We start from the raw sequence: 15,733 nt of genomic DNA, 5'->3' as shown, positions 1-15,733 counted from the left end.
CATCAGGGCTTGACAGCTCAGATCCTTGAACCACACCAGCACTTTGAAAGATGCTGTGGCATTTGATGATAGCAGGCTTAGATAACACTGTGCCACTGCAGCAGGCTTCTCCCTCCAGAGGAGACTGCCATGCCCTGGCAGGGGGAAAAAAGCAACATACAACTGTGCCTTGGTGCCCACTTGGCAGCCTCAAGGTTAGCTTGGACAAAGGGACTGCCTGCAGGAAGGTGGGAGAAGGTGACTCAGCCTGTCCGTGGGGCATGGACCACAGCCCACACCCTGGGCTACAGCAGCTCAAGGCCATGCTTGAGGCCAACGCCACCAGTGACTGCTGTGGCAGTGCACGGCATCAAATGCCTCCAAGTTCTAACCAGCTTTAGAGCACAGACAAGAGTGCCATGGGACAAGGTGAAACTCAGGCTCGCACTCCCACAGGCATGACAGCCACCTTCAGAATGGGAGAGCGTCTCCCAGGCCCTCTCCAGAGAAAGCACATCAAAACCTTGGCCAATGGACCAGGTCACATCCCTGTTAGAGCAGCAATAAGCACCACCTATCCAAAGCCAAGAATCTAGGAAATGAAGAGGCTGGTGCAGAGTGCTGTGGAAGCAGGGGAGCAGGCAGGTGACAGCCCTGATGTGAGCTGAGGGCCACCAAGAGCCGGGTCAGCATTCTCGCTCCTCCTGTAAACAGTTTTGGTGGAGTGTTGTGATGCAATCCTGCTCTGCAGGGTGGATTGCGAGAGGCCGCAGAGGGAACACTGTGTCCGAGTTAAGCTGTGTTGCTCAAGAAAGGCCTGAGACTGCAGGGAGTCCGGGGTAAAGCAGCGGTCAACACTGGAGGCCCCAAAGACAAAACTGACACCTTCCAGAAGCATGAACAAACAAGGCCTTTCCATAACAAGTGACAGGGTGTAACTGCAGCTGTCTCCAAACATTTATGTACTGGCAGCAAAGAGAAGAAACGGTGCCCAGCACCTCCCAAGGGCCCAGCCTCAGGCAGAGGTCTCTGCAAGGGCAGCTCTGGTGAGCTTTGTGTGGATCCATCCCAGAGCCCAGCTACCCTGCAGCTTCTACCACCAGGAAAGGATGCACTGCCTGGGAACAGCTGAGGACAGCCAGGCTGCATCCCTCTGACCCAAGGGGTGTCCCCAGAGCAGCACACAGGACCAGGTGAGCCAAACATTTATTGACACTCGGGCAGGACCCAGGGCCTGCAGGTTTGTTACAGGACCATGTGCAGAGAGGGGAGGAGGGCAGACCCTCCTGCAGAGGCTGCAGTGCAGGAGGACCGAGCGCCAGCCAGAGCAGTCAGCACGGGCTGCAGGGTCCTTGGCAGGATGGACACCCAATACACTGCTTGGCCCACAGCTCTGGGCAGTAACACCAGGGAAGGTGCCCTCCACAGGGAAGTGCTGTAGCAGGAGCCAGGGCACAGGACTGCCTACAGCCTGTGCAGCACTGTCCCTTCAGAGGCCTTCCTCACTGCCCAGCAGAGCCTTACCCAGCACTGCTTTCTGCTGGGGAGTGCAACCCACAGGAAAGCCAAAATATGGCCCTGGACAGTGGCACCAGGGCGGAGACCCCCTCCCCTGCTCCCCACCCAGCACAGCCCCACCTTCACCCATCACTGACCCCTCTCAGGGGCTGGGACCAGGATCTCAGCTCAGTCCCAGCCTGCCCGGCACTGGAAATGTCAGACCTGTCCCTGCTTGGCCGTGGTTCCTCCTGGCTAGACCTTGGTTCTGCAGCGTGTCAGCATCGGTGATCTGCTCCAACTGCCTCCATGACATTCTTGAACCCCTGCTCCCTAACCAGAGACAGCATGTGACGGCTGGGCTGGCCTGCACTGCAGCTCAGCCCCACAGTACCACTGCTTGTGCACCAGCACGTGGCTGCTCAGAGCCACTCTGGGCCCACAGGCTCCCTGGTGAGGTGCCTGGCCCCTCACTCACCTCAGCAGCTCCTCCAGTTCCCACTTCACCGCCCCCACCACTGGCGGCCCGTGGTACACAAGTGCCGTGTACATCTGCACAAGCGAGGCTCCAGCACGGATCTTCTCCAGGGCATCGTGCCCGCTGCTCACCCCACCTACCCCGATGATGGGCACCCGGCCTGTGGGCAGGCATAATGTCAGGACAGCCCCGGCAACACCAGCACATGTCCCCAAGCCCTGCTCCTACCTTGGGTGAGGGAGTACATCTCCCTGATGGTCTGTGTGGAGAGCTCCCGCAGGGGCTTCCCGCTGAGGCCCCCAGGCTCTGTGCGCTGCCTGCTCTGGAGGCTGCTGGGGCGGCTCACGGTTGTGTTGCTGACAATCAGCCCATCCACACCTAGCTGAGGGGGGAAGCAGCATGAAGACACAGCTGCCACGAGCAGCCCCCCACTGTCATCCTCAAGCTGCCAGGCCAGCACCCCTGCGGAAAGCGCCCCAGCAACAAGCCCGTGGACAAAGCAGCTGCCCCCATTGCCTGGACTATCCCCAAGGTCTGGGTGATGCATGCAGGCCCTCACAGACTCAGAGCTACTCAGGACACTGTCCTTACGGCAGGCAGAGTGCTGCAGGTCTGTCTGTCCCTTCAGAGAGGTGACTTGCCAGGAGCACTGCAGTCCTGCCACCGTGCCATGTGAGATGAGGCAGGAGGCACACCAACCCAGCTCTTCGCCAGCCTCCCCTTACTGCCTCCTCACCTCGCAGATGACACTAGCAATGTCCTGCTTGTCCTGCATGGTGAGATCAGGGGCAATCTTCACCAGCACAGCTGGCTTGCGCTCACAGGGCAACATGTCCCTCTCTGCCAGCACCTGCAGGGACACACATGGGGGCACAGAGCAGCGCATGGTGGGGGAACACCTCCGGACCGAGGAGACGCGTGCACCCACCGCCACAGGCAGCACAGGGACAGGCCCTGCTCTCCTTACTTGGTGCTGCCGACAGGACAGGCACCCTATGGTACAGGGATTGAGGCACACGACCTGCACAGGACCACAGTGACTCCTGATGCCGTGGGGTGGCTGGCTCGCTGCCCCCTAGCAGGAGCAGAGCAGAGGACAATGCCTCACTGTTCACACGCCCTTTGCTGGAGTACGGTGCCCCAGTGAACTCAGTGTCAGCAGCTGATCAGGGGACATCTTGGTGGCTCTGCCCACCACACTCCTCCTTGCGCTGGGGCAGACCCAACGGCTGGAGCAGAGCAGGCACTGCCAGGGGATGGGATGCATCCAGTGCTGCAGCTGTGGTTCAGGCTGGCTGTGAGGGTCACCCACCTTGGTCAGCAGGTCCCGCAGTTCAGCCTTGCCCTGCAGGTCCCGCAGCCCTGGGGTGTTTGGGCTGGACACGTTCACAACCAAGTAGTCAGCCAAAGGGCCCAGTGTCCGGACCCCAGCCACGTAGTCAGCTGCAGCATCGGTAGAGCTCTTGTTCTTGCCCAGGTTGACTCCGAGGGGCATCCCCGCTGGAACACAGACATGGCTGAACCGGGGCAGCAGGACCAATCACCACCCAAGGGGCCAGAGCACCCAACAAGGGAGGCCCCAGGACCAGCTAAAATCAAGACAGGGATAAGCAGCCCACGTGCTGCATGGGGGCAGGCCTGGGACTGTCCTGCAGCCACAGCAGCATCACCATAGCTGCCCTGGTAAGCACCTCCCGGCACTGCAGCCTCCAGCCTGGCCACACGGCAGAGGCTGCCCTCGGAAACTGCCCAGCTGGGGCCCCATTGGCTTTGACTAGTCTCAGCAGACATGTCCTGCCTAAAGCAGCAAGCAGAGCCTCTGTCACAGAGAAAATGGCAGGAGAAAGGCACCTGGTCACAGTCCCAATGGGGAGAGGCTACAGCCCCAAGAAGGTTCGGGCTGTTCGAATGCACCCTGCTCTGGCCAGGGCTTTCCTGTGCCTGGATGCTAGCATTACATACCTTTTGTGGCTACAGCTACAGCTACCTGGAAGACCCGCAAACCCACCCTGCAGACCCCAAGAGCAAAGGCTTATAAGTTTGTCTCACCACCAGTAAGCCTGAGCTGTGTCTCCCGGCGGGCCCGCAGCCTGCGCTCCACTGCAACATGCCCATGGCTGTTGAATCCATACCTGCACCAGAACAGACAAGGTTCAGGGCTGGCTGGTGTCCACAAGTCCTGAGCAGGACACAGGAGAAACAGAAGGGAGATATATGGTCTCTGCAGCACAGACCACAGACCCGGGACCACCAAAATACATGCCCTCTCTCTCAGCGGGCGGTCTGTGGGACACCGCAGAGCAGCCACCCTCAGACCCCACCTGTTAATGACTGCCTCATCCTCCACCAGCCGGAAGACCCTGGGTCTGGGGTTCCCCTCCTGGGGCTTGGGTGTGACAGTCCCTACTTCCACAAAGCCAAAACCCATCTTGTACAGCCCGTCCACAGCCTCGCCCTGCTTGTCGAAGCCAGCTGCCAGGCCCACCGGGTTGCAGAACTGTCTTCCGAGGACTCGCACCTCCTGCGGGGCAGGGGCTGGGTCACACACTGGCAGCCAGGAACCAGGAGGGCCAGAGCCCACCGACACCAGGAGCCACAGCCAGCACCTGGCTCCAGCCCCCGCAGGAGCAGCCCCGGCCCCCTCCCCTCCCTCTGCCTCGCAGGGTGTCCTCAGCAGGTGCCTGCCCAGGGGGACCCACGGCTCCCGCCGGAGACATCTCCTGCACCCTGGGCCGCCCCAGGAGCCCTGCTGGGCACCTCCGCTGGCTGGCAGAGCTCATCGCCCCCCATGGACCGCGACAGGTCTGGGGTCACCCTGGGACCCGGCCGCCTGCCCACGCCCCTAACACCCCCCCACCGGCTATCACCCCCCCGCCCCGGCCCCTGAACCGCACCTCGGCCACCCCGCCCCCGGTCTCCCCCGCCACAGAGCCGCACCAGCGCGGGGCCGTCGGGACGGGAAGGTGGCAGCAGCCCGAAGGCGGCGACGCGCAGGGCCAGGCCGTGGGCGGCCTCGGGGGGGAGGGCGCGGAGCGCGGGCATCACTGCCGCCGCGTAGAGCCGCTCGTCGCCCGCCGCCAGCGCCGAGCCCAGCAGCAGCCCGCAGCCTCCCAGCGCCGCCGCCAGCATCCGCAGCCGCCCCTGCGCGAGGTGGTCAGCATCAGCACCGGCCCCGGCCCCGATCCCCCGCCCCGGCTGTACCCCATACCGGCCCCATCCCATCCCGCCTCGTCCCCCTCCCCGGCACTGCCCGCTCCAGCCCCAGCCGCCCCCGGCCAAGTTCGGCCCCGCTCGGCCCCCCCCCCCCCCGAACCGCCCCGAAGCCCGCCGGCCGCTCACGCGCAGCGGCGCCGCCATCTGCTCAGGCCCACACGTGGAGCGGCACTTCCGGTATCCCGACTCGGTGATTGGCGGAGGCCGGTCCCCCACCAGCCAATAGAGACGCAGCGGGACTTGAGAAGTGGGCGGCCGGGTGGCGGCGGGGGGGTGTGTGTGCCCCAACCACCACTGGAGACCCCACACGGCGGGGGCGGGGGCTGGAGTGAGACCGCCCTGACCCCACCCACGGGCGGGCGCGGCGACGGACCCGAGCGAGGCTCCGCGCGACCACGGCGGCAGCGTCCCCCACCGCCCGCTCCCCACGCGGGGCACGGCCACCCCACAGTAAGAGCATCCCACGGCCCGCTCGGACACAGCCGCTCACAACCCTAGACTTTATTAGGAACCAACCCATAAGGTACAAATCAACCCAAAACTCCGAAGAAAAATCGTGTGAAAGTGTTATGTACAGATATGCAGAAGAGAGCACATCACACTCAGCGGCATCCCCGCGCACACGAGCCACCCTGGCTGACGGGAACAGCCAGCGCTCAGGCCAGGGATCTCCCAGCCCCTTGCCCGGGGTAAGCCAGGTCACTGCCACCCATCCCGTCAGAGTCCCCTAGACCCCAGCTCTCCGGCGTCATTCAGTGCCCGCTGACAAAGGAGCTGGTGCAGCCCACGGCACAGCCAGCACAGGCTGCATCGCTCTGCCAGCCCTCTGCCTGGCCAGCTCATGCTCCCAGCAAAGTTCAGGCAGAACACACCACTGAATGGGAAAGCGTAGTGCTGCCCTCCTGTGAACAGACCTCTTACGGAGAACGCAGCCAAGGCCACGGAGGGCTCCCCAAGAGTCCAGTGGGAGCGAAAGATGACATCAGGCAAGCTGCAGCCAGATACAGCTGGAGCCAGGGAGATGGCAGAAGTGCCAGCATGCTGCACAGCCTCAAGGGCAACACCACGTCTCCTCATGACCGTATTCCCTGCCTCTGCCCCAATTAGTCAGAAGTCTTACCAAAGGGCCTTTATCACCCTTACCATACAGGCCATCAAGCAGAGAGGAGCAGCTTGTAGATGATGCTGCCCTTGAGACCACCACAGGAGAAGAGAAAGCCCCGTCGCGTTTCACCCTTCGCCTCCCTTCTATGTGGGAAGGGGAGCAAAGCCACTGCAGAGGCAGCCAGGAACAGCATCCAGAATGTCAAGCACAGCTTTCCTGTATAGCTACCCAGACTGACAGGCTGTTCCCTGCTCCAGTTTCACAAGATTCCCCACAGTTCACCTCCTGGAGCAACAAAGATTGGGAAAGCGGCAGCACTTGGTTTAAGTACAGCAGGAAGAGAGCTCAAAAAGAAGAGCGTGTTCATTTGAGGTTAATACAGGAAACCAATTTCAAGGGGAGTGTTGCAGAGAGAAGAAGCTGTCACAGCTCCTGCCCCTCACATTGGGGTTACAGCCCAGTCAGTTTTAGGTCTTCTTCTTTAGCTCTTCAAATCTCCGAGAAAGATCATCAAAGTCAATGTCTTCAGAGGCAGAAGAGTTGGCACCGGCAGATGCTGTTGGCAGCGTATCTGGCACGGATGGCAATTCAGGCAGCACAAAGTTATCAAAGGTATTAGGAGCTCCAGCTCTTGGTTTAGGAGAAGCTTCTGGCTTGGGCCCAGGACCTATTTAGAATAAGAGAAATGTAATTTCACCTCACCATCATCACGCTCTCACCAGAGCCACACAAAAGAAAGCTCCTTCTACCAAAAAGGTGGTACCAATGTATTTTTCTGAACAGGACCACTGGTAACACACCTCCAACTGCAGATAGACTCAACGGAGAAAACCACAAGGTTTCAGGTTCATATGGCTGCAAGGGGCAGTAGCATGGCAGATCTAGACTGGTGACCCTATCCTATGGCTGCACCAGACAGCAGGAGATCCCCCTCCACTGCCCATAGCCGGCTGTAGGTGTGCTGAAGCTCCCACATGCCTACACTAGCTGGACTGCATGATGGGGATTCAAAGTCCCAGTTTTCTCCTTCCAACACCTCCTAAAGACACATGCAGGTATCACATGCTGTCACCCAGCTGTCAAACCGAAGCATACAGCCAGATCCAGTGCACTCATAGGCCTATCTTCTTCAGCACACATCACCAACGCTCCCCAGAGGACTCCACTAGATTGTCAGAAACCCTTGCTGAAGCTGGCAAGGGTCCCACTCACTCTAAAAACCCTCTCCACCCTTATCAAGTGCTAGAGATAACAAATGCTTTCAAAACACACAGAGCAGGATCACACTGTACAAGGCAGGAGAATTGTGTTATGATCCAATTACAATGCATGAAGCATCTCACAAGCCTTCAGGCAGATGGACCAAGGGATAACAGCTATCTCCCCTAGTCCTGCTCTGCTGTATGCAACCTCAACACTGACATTAATGCAAACCTATCTACACTCTTAGCGCCTACTTCTCTCATTCTGTTGCTGCAGAACGGTACTATTTACACCACATAAAAATATATTATCACTTAGAGCTGTTGCTTTATCATTTTATCCTGCAATGCCCTATACTCGGTCTGATGAGACAACTTAAGCTAGAGACCCAGTACTGACTCCAAAGTCAAACTCTAGTTCTTGAGTTTCCCAGCGGAAATCTGCATCCTCTCTGTTTTGAGAGGATACTCTCCATTTCTGTCAGAGCCCTCTCTAAAGTTAAATCCTGCTCTCAAGATCTGTTAAGTTGTTCCCTGTATGGAAAGCTTCCTCCCAGGGACGCCAGGATCCCAAGCTAACCACAGCTGCTAACCACTCTATATTTCCCATACCTCTTGACATACTCACCAGCCACTGGTGCAGATGCATCCTTGTCAGTATTAGGCTCATCAATCTGGAAGAGACTCTCAGTTACTACATCTGTCTCTACTAACAAGTACAGAATCACATAGTGTGTAGGCACTGCTCATGGGTAGCAGCAGCCACATCCACATGGAGAGCAATGCATACCCCATACCTCCCCAAGAAGGAAGACAACCAGCACACTCAGAAGAATCTGCCTCTCTTCCCAAGAGAAGGCAGTGCTTCAACTTTCCTCTCTCTCCCTGTCCATCAAAGCAGCTTTGCTGGCCACATTCTAGAACTGGATAAACAGAGCATGTCCACTAGCAGGTCTAAAATATTTATCAAGGACATAAGTGGGAAAAGACTTCATCCACGAAATCACAGCTACTGTGTCCTTTCTTTCATAAACGATAGGTCCCTGTAGCCAGCAGCACAGTACAAAATGACCCCAACCTCAGGTCTTGGGTGGATTGGGAGGACAAAGGCCCACGGCACGGTCAGTTGTGCTGGTGTAACTCCTCATTCCCTGGGGGCTGCAGTCAGTGTCATCTCTCTCTACCCAGCTAACAGCTGCTGCAGCTGTGCCTGTATCTCCTGGACTCAAAGACTGCTGTGCAGCTAGTACAAGGTGTTAGCGCACACAGGTGCTTGGCTAAGCTCATCCTTACTCGGGATACTGCAAAAACAAGAATAATGTCACTGAAAGCAAAATGAGAGGCAGAACTCAGCAGCAAAACCAGACAAGCATAGAAAGAGAAGACTCCAGCCTCTCCTTCATCATCCCCAAGGTCCGAGAAAAGTCTGGGTAAGGAAGAGTGTTTAAATATACATCATCTGGGTCAACAAAAATTTTCAACCAGACTAGCTATGAATTAGTTCAAAAGGCATCATTAAACAGACTGAAGGCAATAGACCCTTCACATTGCAAAACCACCCCAGAATCTGTGGACTCTACTTGTTAACTGTTTATCACCATTTTAACAATGCAGTAAAATAGACCTTGGCTTTCCTTTGCAGCCAAGACACACAACTGAATGTGGAACTTCTCTTCACAAGTCATTCTCCCATCACATGTACTCAGTGAGTCATCACACCCATAAGCAATGCCAAGCACCCCCCCAAAAGCTCCAAAGGTTGACAGCAACATGCTTAATGAACATTTGCCTTTTCTGCAGCTACCACTGCACTCTTTTTGAGGTTCCCTCTGCTGCCTACAATGGTGATTCAGCTCAGGCACTTACAGACTCATATGTTGGTGGGGTTGCCGGAATTGGTGGTGGATGGATGTTAGTGAAAGGCTGGTAGGTCCCCACTGGTAGGCCATTGAAGTTCTCCTGTACAGAGAAATTGCAGTCATGCACCAGACTATTCACCTGGGAGAGCAACCATGGGACACAATACACCTATAGCTGCCATGGGAGCCAGAGAAAGTAGTAGTCTAAGATAAAGGCAGGCAAGTATCCAACCTGATATAGTTTATATTTACTAGAAAAAGATTCTCAAGTATTAAGTCAGATGTAGTCACCTTGAGCAACCAGACCCAGCTAACAGGACTGTGGGTTATTCTAAAGAACCAGCATGACTAAACACTTATCTTTCAAGGCATTAGAAGTACCAGGACAAAAAGGGCAATAGCCTGCCTTAAGTACACCTGAGCCATTTCTCCTGAGTGCAGTATCACAAAACAGGAAGGTCATCTCTAGTTCACTCAAGGCTTTGTATTACTCTTACCTGTAACACAACAGTGCCTCAAAGACCTAGACCTGCTGCAAGTCCTCAGCATATTTATGCCTGGGCCTTCAGCCAGTTGATGATACTTGGCCCAGATTTTCCACAAAAAAAACCCATACTGCAGCATCGCTGGGAACATATTAAGACTCCAAGCTATCCCACTGTTCTGCCACTCTCCAGTCTACACGGATATCCTGTAAATGACTGAATTCAGAGAACAGTGGTCTTCTCAGCTCCCACCTTCCACCCTTGCAACAAATCATTTCCAAGAGCCATTGGCCTGGTCCCCTCTCCTTGCAGGTCTGAAGGCAGGGCACTCCCGCATTTTTCTGTGCTGTTCCCATCCCACAAAACTCACCTGATCTCCTTGACTGAATCTCGGCACACTACCAGCCTACCAACTTCGAAGTGCAGCTCCAACCCCTGGTCAAAAGCCTGACAGTCAGAAGACTGTCTTAGGAGTTAAGTCTGGACTCCTCTGTTCCCTGAAGGCAAAGAGGGCTGCTGAACATGGGTAGGAACCTCCACAGCAAAGAAGCAACATGAAGCTTCAGCTGCACTGCCAACAATTTCCATCCCATGCAGCCTCACAGCAACAAAATGGCCTTCTGACACATCAAGGTAACAGGTACACACAGTTCCCAGTCAGAAGGCAGAGGGCTAAGCACCACAATCGGAGTCTTCCACAGAAAAAGGGAATGCTAAAAGCAAAGGCACTTACCGGTCCCTTTGGAGGTGGATAGGAGAAGGGCGGATTTGGTGTTGGCATAGGCATAGGCATCATCACTGGCATGGGTACTATTCCATCATGACCAACCAGCGGGGCTGTAAATCCACCACCTCCTCCCCCTCCAGGGCCACCCTTCTTCACATCATCTGTGAAGCCCACATCAATCAGATCTGCCTCTCCACCTGCAGGGGCTTCAGCCTGGAGAGGGTGGAAGAATTCTGCTCACCAACACATGTCTATTCAGATCACAGCCCTCTGAACAGCATCAGATGCAGCATTTGTCACTGGACGAGACGGGACAACACAACAAAGACACAACAGAAGGACAGAACAGACAGCAGCTACACAGTGGTATTAATGGGAATCAGAAAGAGAACCAGACTATAGCATGACTAACTACAGCCACATCCCACAGAGCTGTGGGAAGGAGCAGGGATCCTGCTATGCTAGGACTGTCTACAAGATACCAAAGCACAATTACCACCAAGTTCGCTGCAATGCCACAGCTCTGTGCTCTGAAAGCCCACGCAGCACTAACAAGACATTTCAGCCAGAACTGGAACACAGAAGGGAGCTCCAGACTTACAGGTGCCTCACTCACCATCACCACTGAGTCAGGCTCATAGGGCACATTGTAGTTCTTGGCAATCTCAATGAGGTATCTCTCCACCAGAATCTTGGGCGGCGCCTCCACGCTCAGCTTGTGCATTAGCTGTAACACAAGAGTGCAGAGACACTCAGTGGGACCGGGGCAGCGCAGCAGAGCTCTGTCCCAGCCAGGGCCACCTGCTGTGGGAGCACAGTGCAGCCTTGGGGGGGCCTTTCCTCCCAATACAGCACTGCTGCAGAGGAGGCTGCTGGCAACCACAGGCCAAGGCTCCACGTGCTCTGCTCCTCTTCATCCACAGCCAGCGCAGCAGGGCCCCACCTGCCAGGGACCTCAGCACTACACTCCCATGCTCCAATGCAGGTAGACCCCTAGCAGCACAGCTGGCCCACCCTACTCTGCAGTGAGCCACAGGCATCAGCCACTGGCCAGAGGAAAAAGGCAGAAAGCCACAGCAGGCATGTCTGTTCTGCCAGCTCCAGCTGGCTGCAATTGTTCCACCAGTTCATTACCCTGTCATTGACTGTCCCAATCTGGTTTGTCCGGCACAGCTTCCCATACTCCTTGCTGTACTTGGCACACAGCTGATCAGCAACCTGCAGCAGGAGAGAAACTTTGGGAACGTGCACACCCTTGCTTTCCCCCACCCCACACTGCACTTCTGCTGTAGCCCTTTCAGCCACACACCCTGCCCCCCAGATTGCCCTCATTTCTGTTACTGAGTGCCCCAGCTGAGCAGCCTTAGCCATCCCTGATGCTCCAGGGATGCCTATACTGGGGTCTACATCTGCAGAGCCCATAAAAACACGTCCTGTGCCTTAATGACACAGAGTCCCAGACAAAGCCTTCCACCAGCTTCTGGCAGCATCACCCCCATCCTGCACGTGCAACACCGCTCAAACAACCCTACTCACAATCTTCAACTCAGCCACTTCCGACTGGAGTCGTGGTGCAGCCCAAATCAGTGTAGACACAGCTTCTGCCAGGCCAGAGTCCAGCTCCCTAAGGACAACAGAAAGGAATCCTACCTCCACATCAAGCACCTAGTATTTGATGCCCTCAATCTGCTTAGCCTCAAAGTCCCCGTCCTCCATTCTGTGCTCCAGAGTCTTCCCTGCCCGGGGAAGAAAAGGTCTCTGGAGGCCCTAGGACACTGAGGCAAACACAGGTGCCCTTGCATACCCCAGGCCTGCCCCCAGCAGTACCCCTCCCCAAGCCCAGGGGGCCAGGACCCTCTCCCACAGCATTCCCTCTGGGCCAGAGCTTACTTCATGGACTGAATCAAGCCAAAGCGGGCTAGCAGCAGATCGCAGTACAGCTCCAGGATCTCCATGGCTTCCACAAGGTAATCTTCACGGATGATGTGCTCCACACGAATCCTGGCACGCTCATCTTTTCCAGCTGCCAGATAATCTGCAATCTCCTTCCTTGCCTTCTGGGCCAACTCAGCTACAGCACATATCCCCAAGGCCAGTCACTGTGCTGGCAAGGGCTGCTGCCTCCATACCCGCCCAAAGTCCCCCACCACACACAAACCCATCATGAGCTTTTCTCTCCCCTTCATCAAGCCTCTGCAGTGCAAGACATTCAGCCATGGCTTGGTGGAGCCCTGGTGTCTAGGTCCTAGCACACTGACTCACATGAGAAAGGAGAGCGGGCTTTTATCTGCTAGAAGCACTCCTACACCTTCAACTTCCCTGCAGAGTCCACCAGAACCATGGATCTCATCTATGTCTGGGAAGGGCAGGACAGCACAAGTGGGGAGAGCCTCCCACAGCACCCAGGAAGTTCCCCACTATGCTATGAGCACAGAAGACCCAGGAAAGCCACCCCCCCCCCGGGCAAACTGGCACTTCCCTTCGCACACGGCTACCACCCCATGCACCCCATAAATTGCACTCCGACACCTGCCAGGAAGGTGGTCAGAGGCCACGTTGTGGCCAGCCTGCTCCTCTGGGTACTCACACACCGGGGCAGACTGCAAGGCCTGGGTCCAGCAAGGAAGAACAAAAGGCTACTCCATACTTGGCCCATGAAAGTACTCTGACTCCAGAAAAGTCTTCTCCTCAAGCTCCTGAGCCCCAAAAGAATCCTGGGTCACACCTGCCCCCCTCAAATACTCACTCTTCTTTTTCTCCAGTAGTTTGAGGCGATTGATGACAAGGCGCAGGTTGACTCGCAAGCGCTCAGCCTTGAACCCAGAGCCCAACATGATAAACACTTTCTGTGGGAGAAGAGGGGAAGCTAATGTGAACCAGGAGCTGTTGGTCACGCCAGAAGGACACCAGTTACTGTTTTTGCTTGAGGAAAATGCCAAACAGTTTCTCCAATCAGGTAAAGGCCTGCTATTCCTCAATCTGGTTATTTACAAATGACTGGACCTACACCACTCATCATTCCCTTTCCCACTTTACAACCCTCCACCTGACCAAGGCGAACAGGAAATAGAACCTTCCTGGATATTCCCATTCTGACAGACTGAATCTTGACCCCAGAAACAGATGTAAGATGATCAAAAACTGGGACTATCCTTAAACAGGTACAGGGTTAGAAAACATACCCTAAAACAAGAAGTTAAAGGCCTGGGTCTATTTAATCTAGCCACATGACACTAGCCACTGATGTGAATACCAAAGTAAAGTTTTAAGAATGTTAGACAAACATCTACCAGCAATGGTCTAGGAAAATTTGATTGTGCCTCAGCTCAGTAAGCTGAGCTTACTGACATGGTATTTTGAGGTTCCATTCAGCACTAGGTTTCTGAGAAGCCCAAGTGACCCTCAGATTTCACAATAAACAGCATAACTGCTAGAAGACATGCTTTCACTCCCTTACTTCGAAAGGGGAGGGAAGTAAACCAATGCCTCAAGATGCCATCTGCGACAACTATCACACAGTCAAATCCTCTCTCACTTCACTGACAAAACATTTTTAAAGAAACATGAACGTCATCTGCAAGAACCAAACCCCCCTCTGTCCTATCAATATGCAAGTTGTAAAACAGCTGTACCATTAACCCAAAGACTGTACACACTAAGGTTGTAACAGTCCTGTCATCAGAAGGAAAAACTTGCCATTCCATATTCCCCACACTCTTCCTGCTTACTGAACATGTGCTCTGGTACTTCTCCAGTCTCTCATGAACCAGATCAACTTATTAGTCCTAGAGAACACTAACTGAGAAGATGCTTTATTATGGCATTTTGTTATGCCAAGAACTGTTAATCAAAAAATCCTACCTTAAGAGCTACCACATAGAAAGACCTTGACTTGTACCTGAAGGACAGACTGGAGCAGACTTTTGGATAGTGATAGCATTCTGTAACTAGTGGTTTACATAAGATTTATTACTATCTACAGTACATCCAGTTTATTTAGCTGGTCTTTTCACACAACAATACAGTTATTTCAATGATGCACAGAGCCAACCAAGCTCAAAAAAAACCATTGCTACAAAAATACATATGCATGATATAAGTCTGATGCCACACAAGGTAAGTTTTGCCCTTCTGTGACTGAAACGTACTCCTGCAACATTAAAATAACTTTATAGTGCTGCAAGCAACAGTCTCAGCACAACTTGCAATATCTCTGTAAAAGTACCTAACTATTCTGATTAACAACCCCCTGTTTTAACAGATTGGTTCGAAATACAGCCATTAAGTAGCAGCCAGCTCCCCAGCCATTCTTTCGCAGCCACCCTCCTGTCATTTTAAAAAGTTGTGTTAGCCCCACTTCCCCGCATAAGGCTCTCGGCGACGCTGCCGCAGAAAGGCTGATCCAGTTCTTCCTTCCCTGTACCTTGCCTTCCTGTAGACAGGCTGCTACTATGACCAGACCGAAAGTAACCCTTACGCGTATAGCAATTAGCCTGTTGCTAGGGCGGTTTCCAGGTGTATTAGTCAGTCGGCGAGACTCGCCGCGTAGCTGCCCAAAGGCCAGGGCTACTTCAGAGAAGCGCGCAGGCAGCGCAGGAGACCCTGGGTTAGCCTTCCCGGCGCAGCCCCACCCCGACGGGGCTGAGGGAGAGAGATCCCTCTGCCTCCTCGCTGCCGTCCCAAGCGAGGTGGCGCCGAGGGAACGTCCCACAGCACGGCGGGGCAGACCCCGGGCCTGCCCTCAGCCGAGCCAGTGGGCACTTGGGGCAAGGCGTCCACCTCACTACCAGCATCTCCTCGGCCAACCGAGCACGCCCCATCGCCCCGAGCTCGGCCGCCACAGCCCCACTCACCGCCTGCCCCTCCGCGCAGACTTCAGGCACCCAAAATGGCGGTCTCCCAGCCGCACCACCTCACCGCGAGCGGAGGGATCCACGGCGCCGGCACTCCCCACTCCTTACCCGGGACACGACCGAGCTGGTGCGGCAGCTACGGCGGAAAGGCCACAAGAAGCACCCGCCGCACCGACGCGGCGGCGTCCTGAGAAAGAAGCGGCAGCGGCACAAGCGAGAGGACAGTGGCGCTGAGGGACTAAATGACCCAGCGGAGGGATCCTGTTCGCTCGAGTATCTGAGGAGTACTCCCGATAGGCGCCCGCCGGTCCCCGCCCCTCGGCGCAGGGGTTCCG

At 55.4% G+C, this 15,733-nt stretch overlaps 2 protein-coding genes across 2 annotated transcripts; both read right to left on the bottom strand.

The window, feature by feature from the left end:
* Positions 1-1,168: 1,168 nt before the first annotated feature.
* Positions 1,169-5,366, bottom strand: DHODH (dihydroorotate dehydrogenase (quinone)). The gene is made up of 9 exons (XM_075766050.1): positions 5,294-5,366; positions 4,892-5,095; positions 4,276-4,475; positions 4,004-4,086; positions 3,267-3,454; positions 2,691-2,804; positions 2,183-2,336; positions 1,955-2,114; positions 1,169-1,809 (listed from the first exon to the last, which is right to left on the bottom strand). The coding sequence occupies exons 1-9, from the start codon at positions 5,309-5,311 to the stop codon at positions 1,755-1,757; spliced, it is 1,176 nt and encodes a 391-aa protein (XP_075622165.1). The 5' UTR covers positions 5,312-5,366; the 3' UTR covers positions 1,169-1,754.
* Positions 5,367-5,648: 282 nt separating this feature from the next.
* IST1 (IST1 factor associated with ESCRT-III) lies at positions 5,649-15,727 on the bottom strand. The gene is made up of 10 exons (XM_075766051.1): positions 15,399-15,727; positions 13,292-13,391; positions 12,436-12,616; positions 12,082-12,169; positions 11,680-11,763; positions 11,162-11,272; positions 10,552-10,758; positions 9,341-9,433; positions 8,103-8,148; positions 5,649-6,939 (listed from the first exon to the last, which is right to left on the bottom strand). The coding sequence occupies exons 2-10, from the start codon at positions 13,377-13,379 to the stop codon at positions 6,740-6,742; spliced, it is 1,098 nt and encodes a 365-aa protein (XP_075622166.1). The 5' UTR covers positions 13,380-13,391; positions 15,399-15,727; the 3' UTR covers positions 5,649-6,739.
* Between the last annotated feature and the right edge of the window lie 6 nt (positions 15,728-15,733).

The sequence above is a fragment of the Balearica regulorum genome, chromosome 13, assembly GCF_011004875.1.
Source record: "Balearica regulorum gibbericeps isolate bBalReg1 chromosome 13, bBalReg1.pri, whole genome shotgun sequence".
NCBI classification, from domain to species: Eukaryota; Metazoa; Chordata; class Aves; order Gruiformes; family Gruidae; genus Balearica; species Balearica regulorum.
The sequence above is the reverse complement of the archived record's forward strand: the minus strand, read 5'-3'. Positions and strand labels throughout refer to the sequence as shown.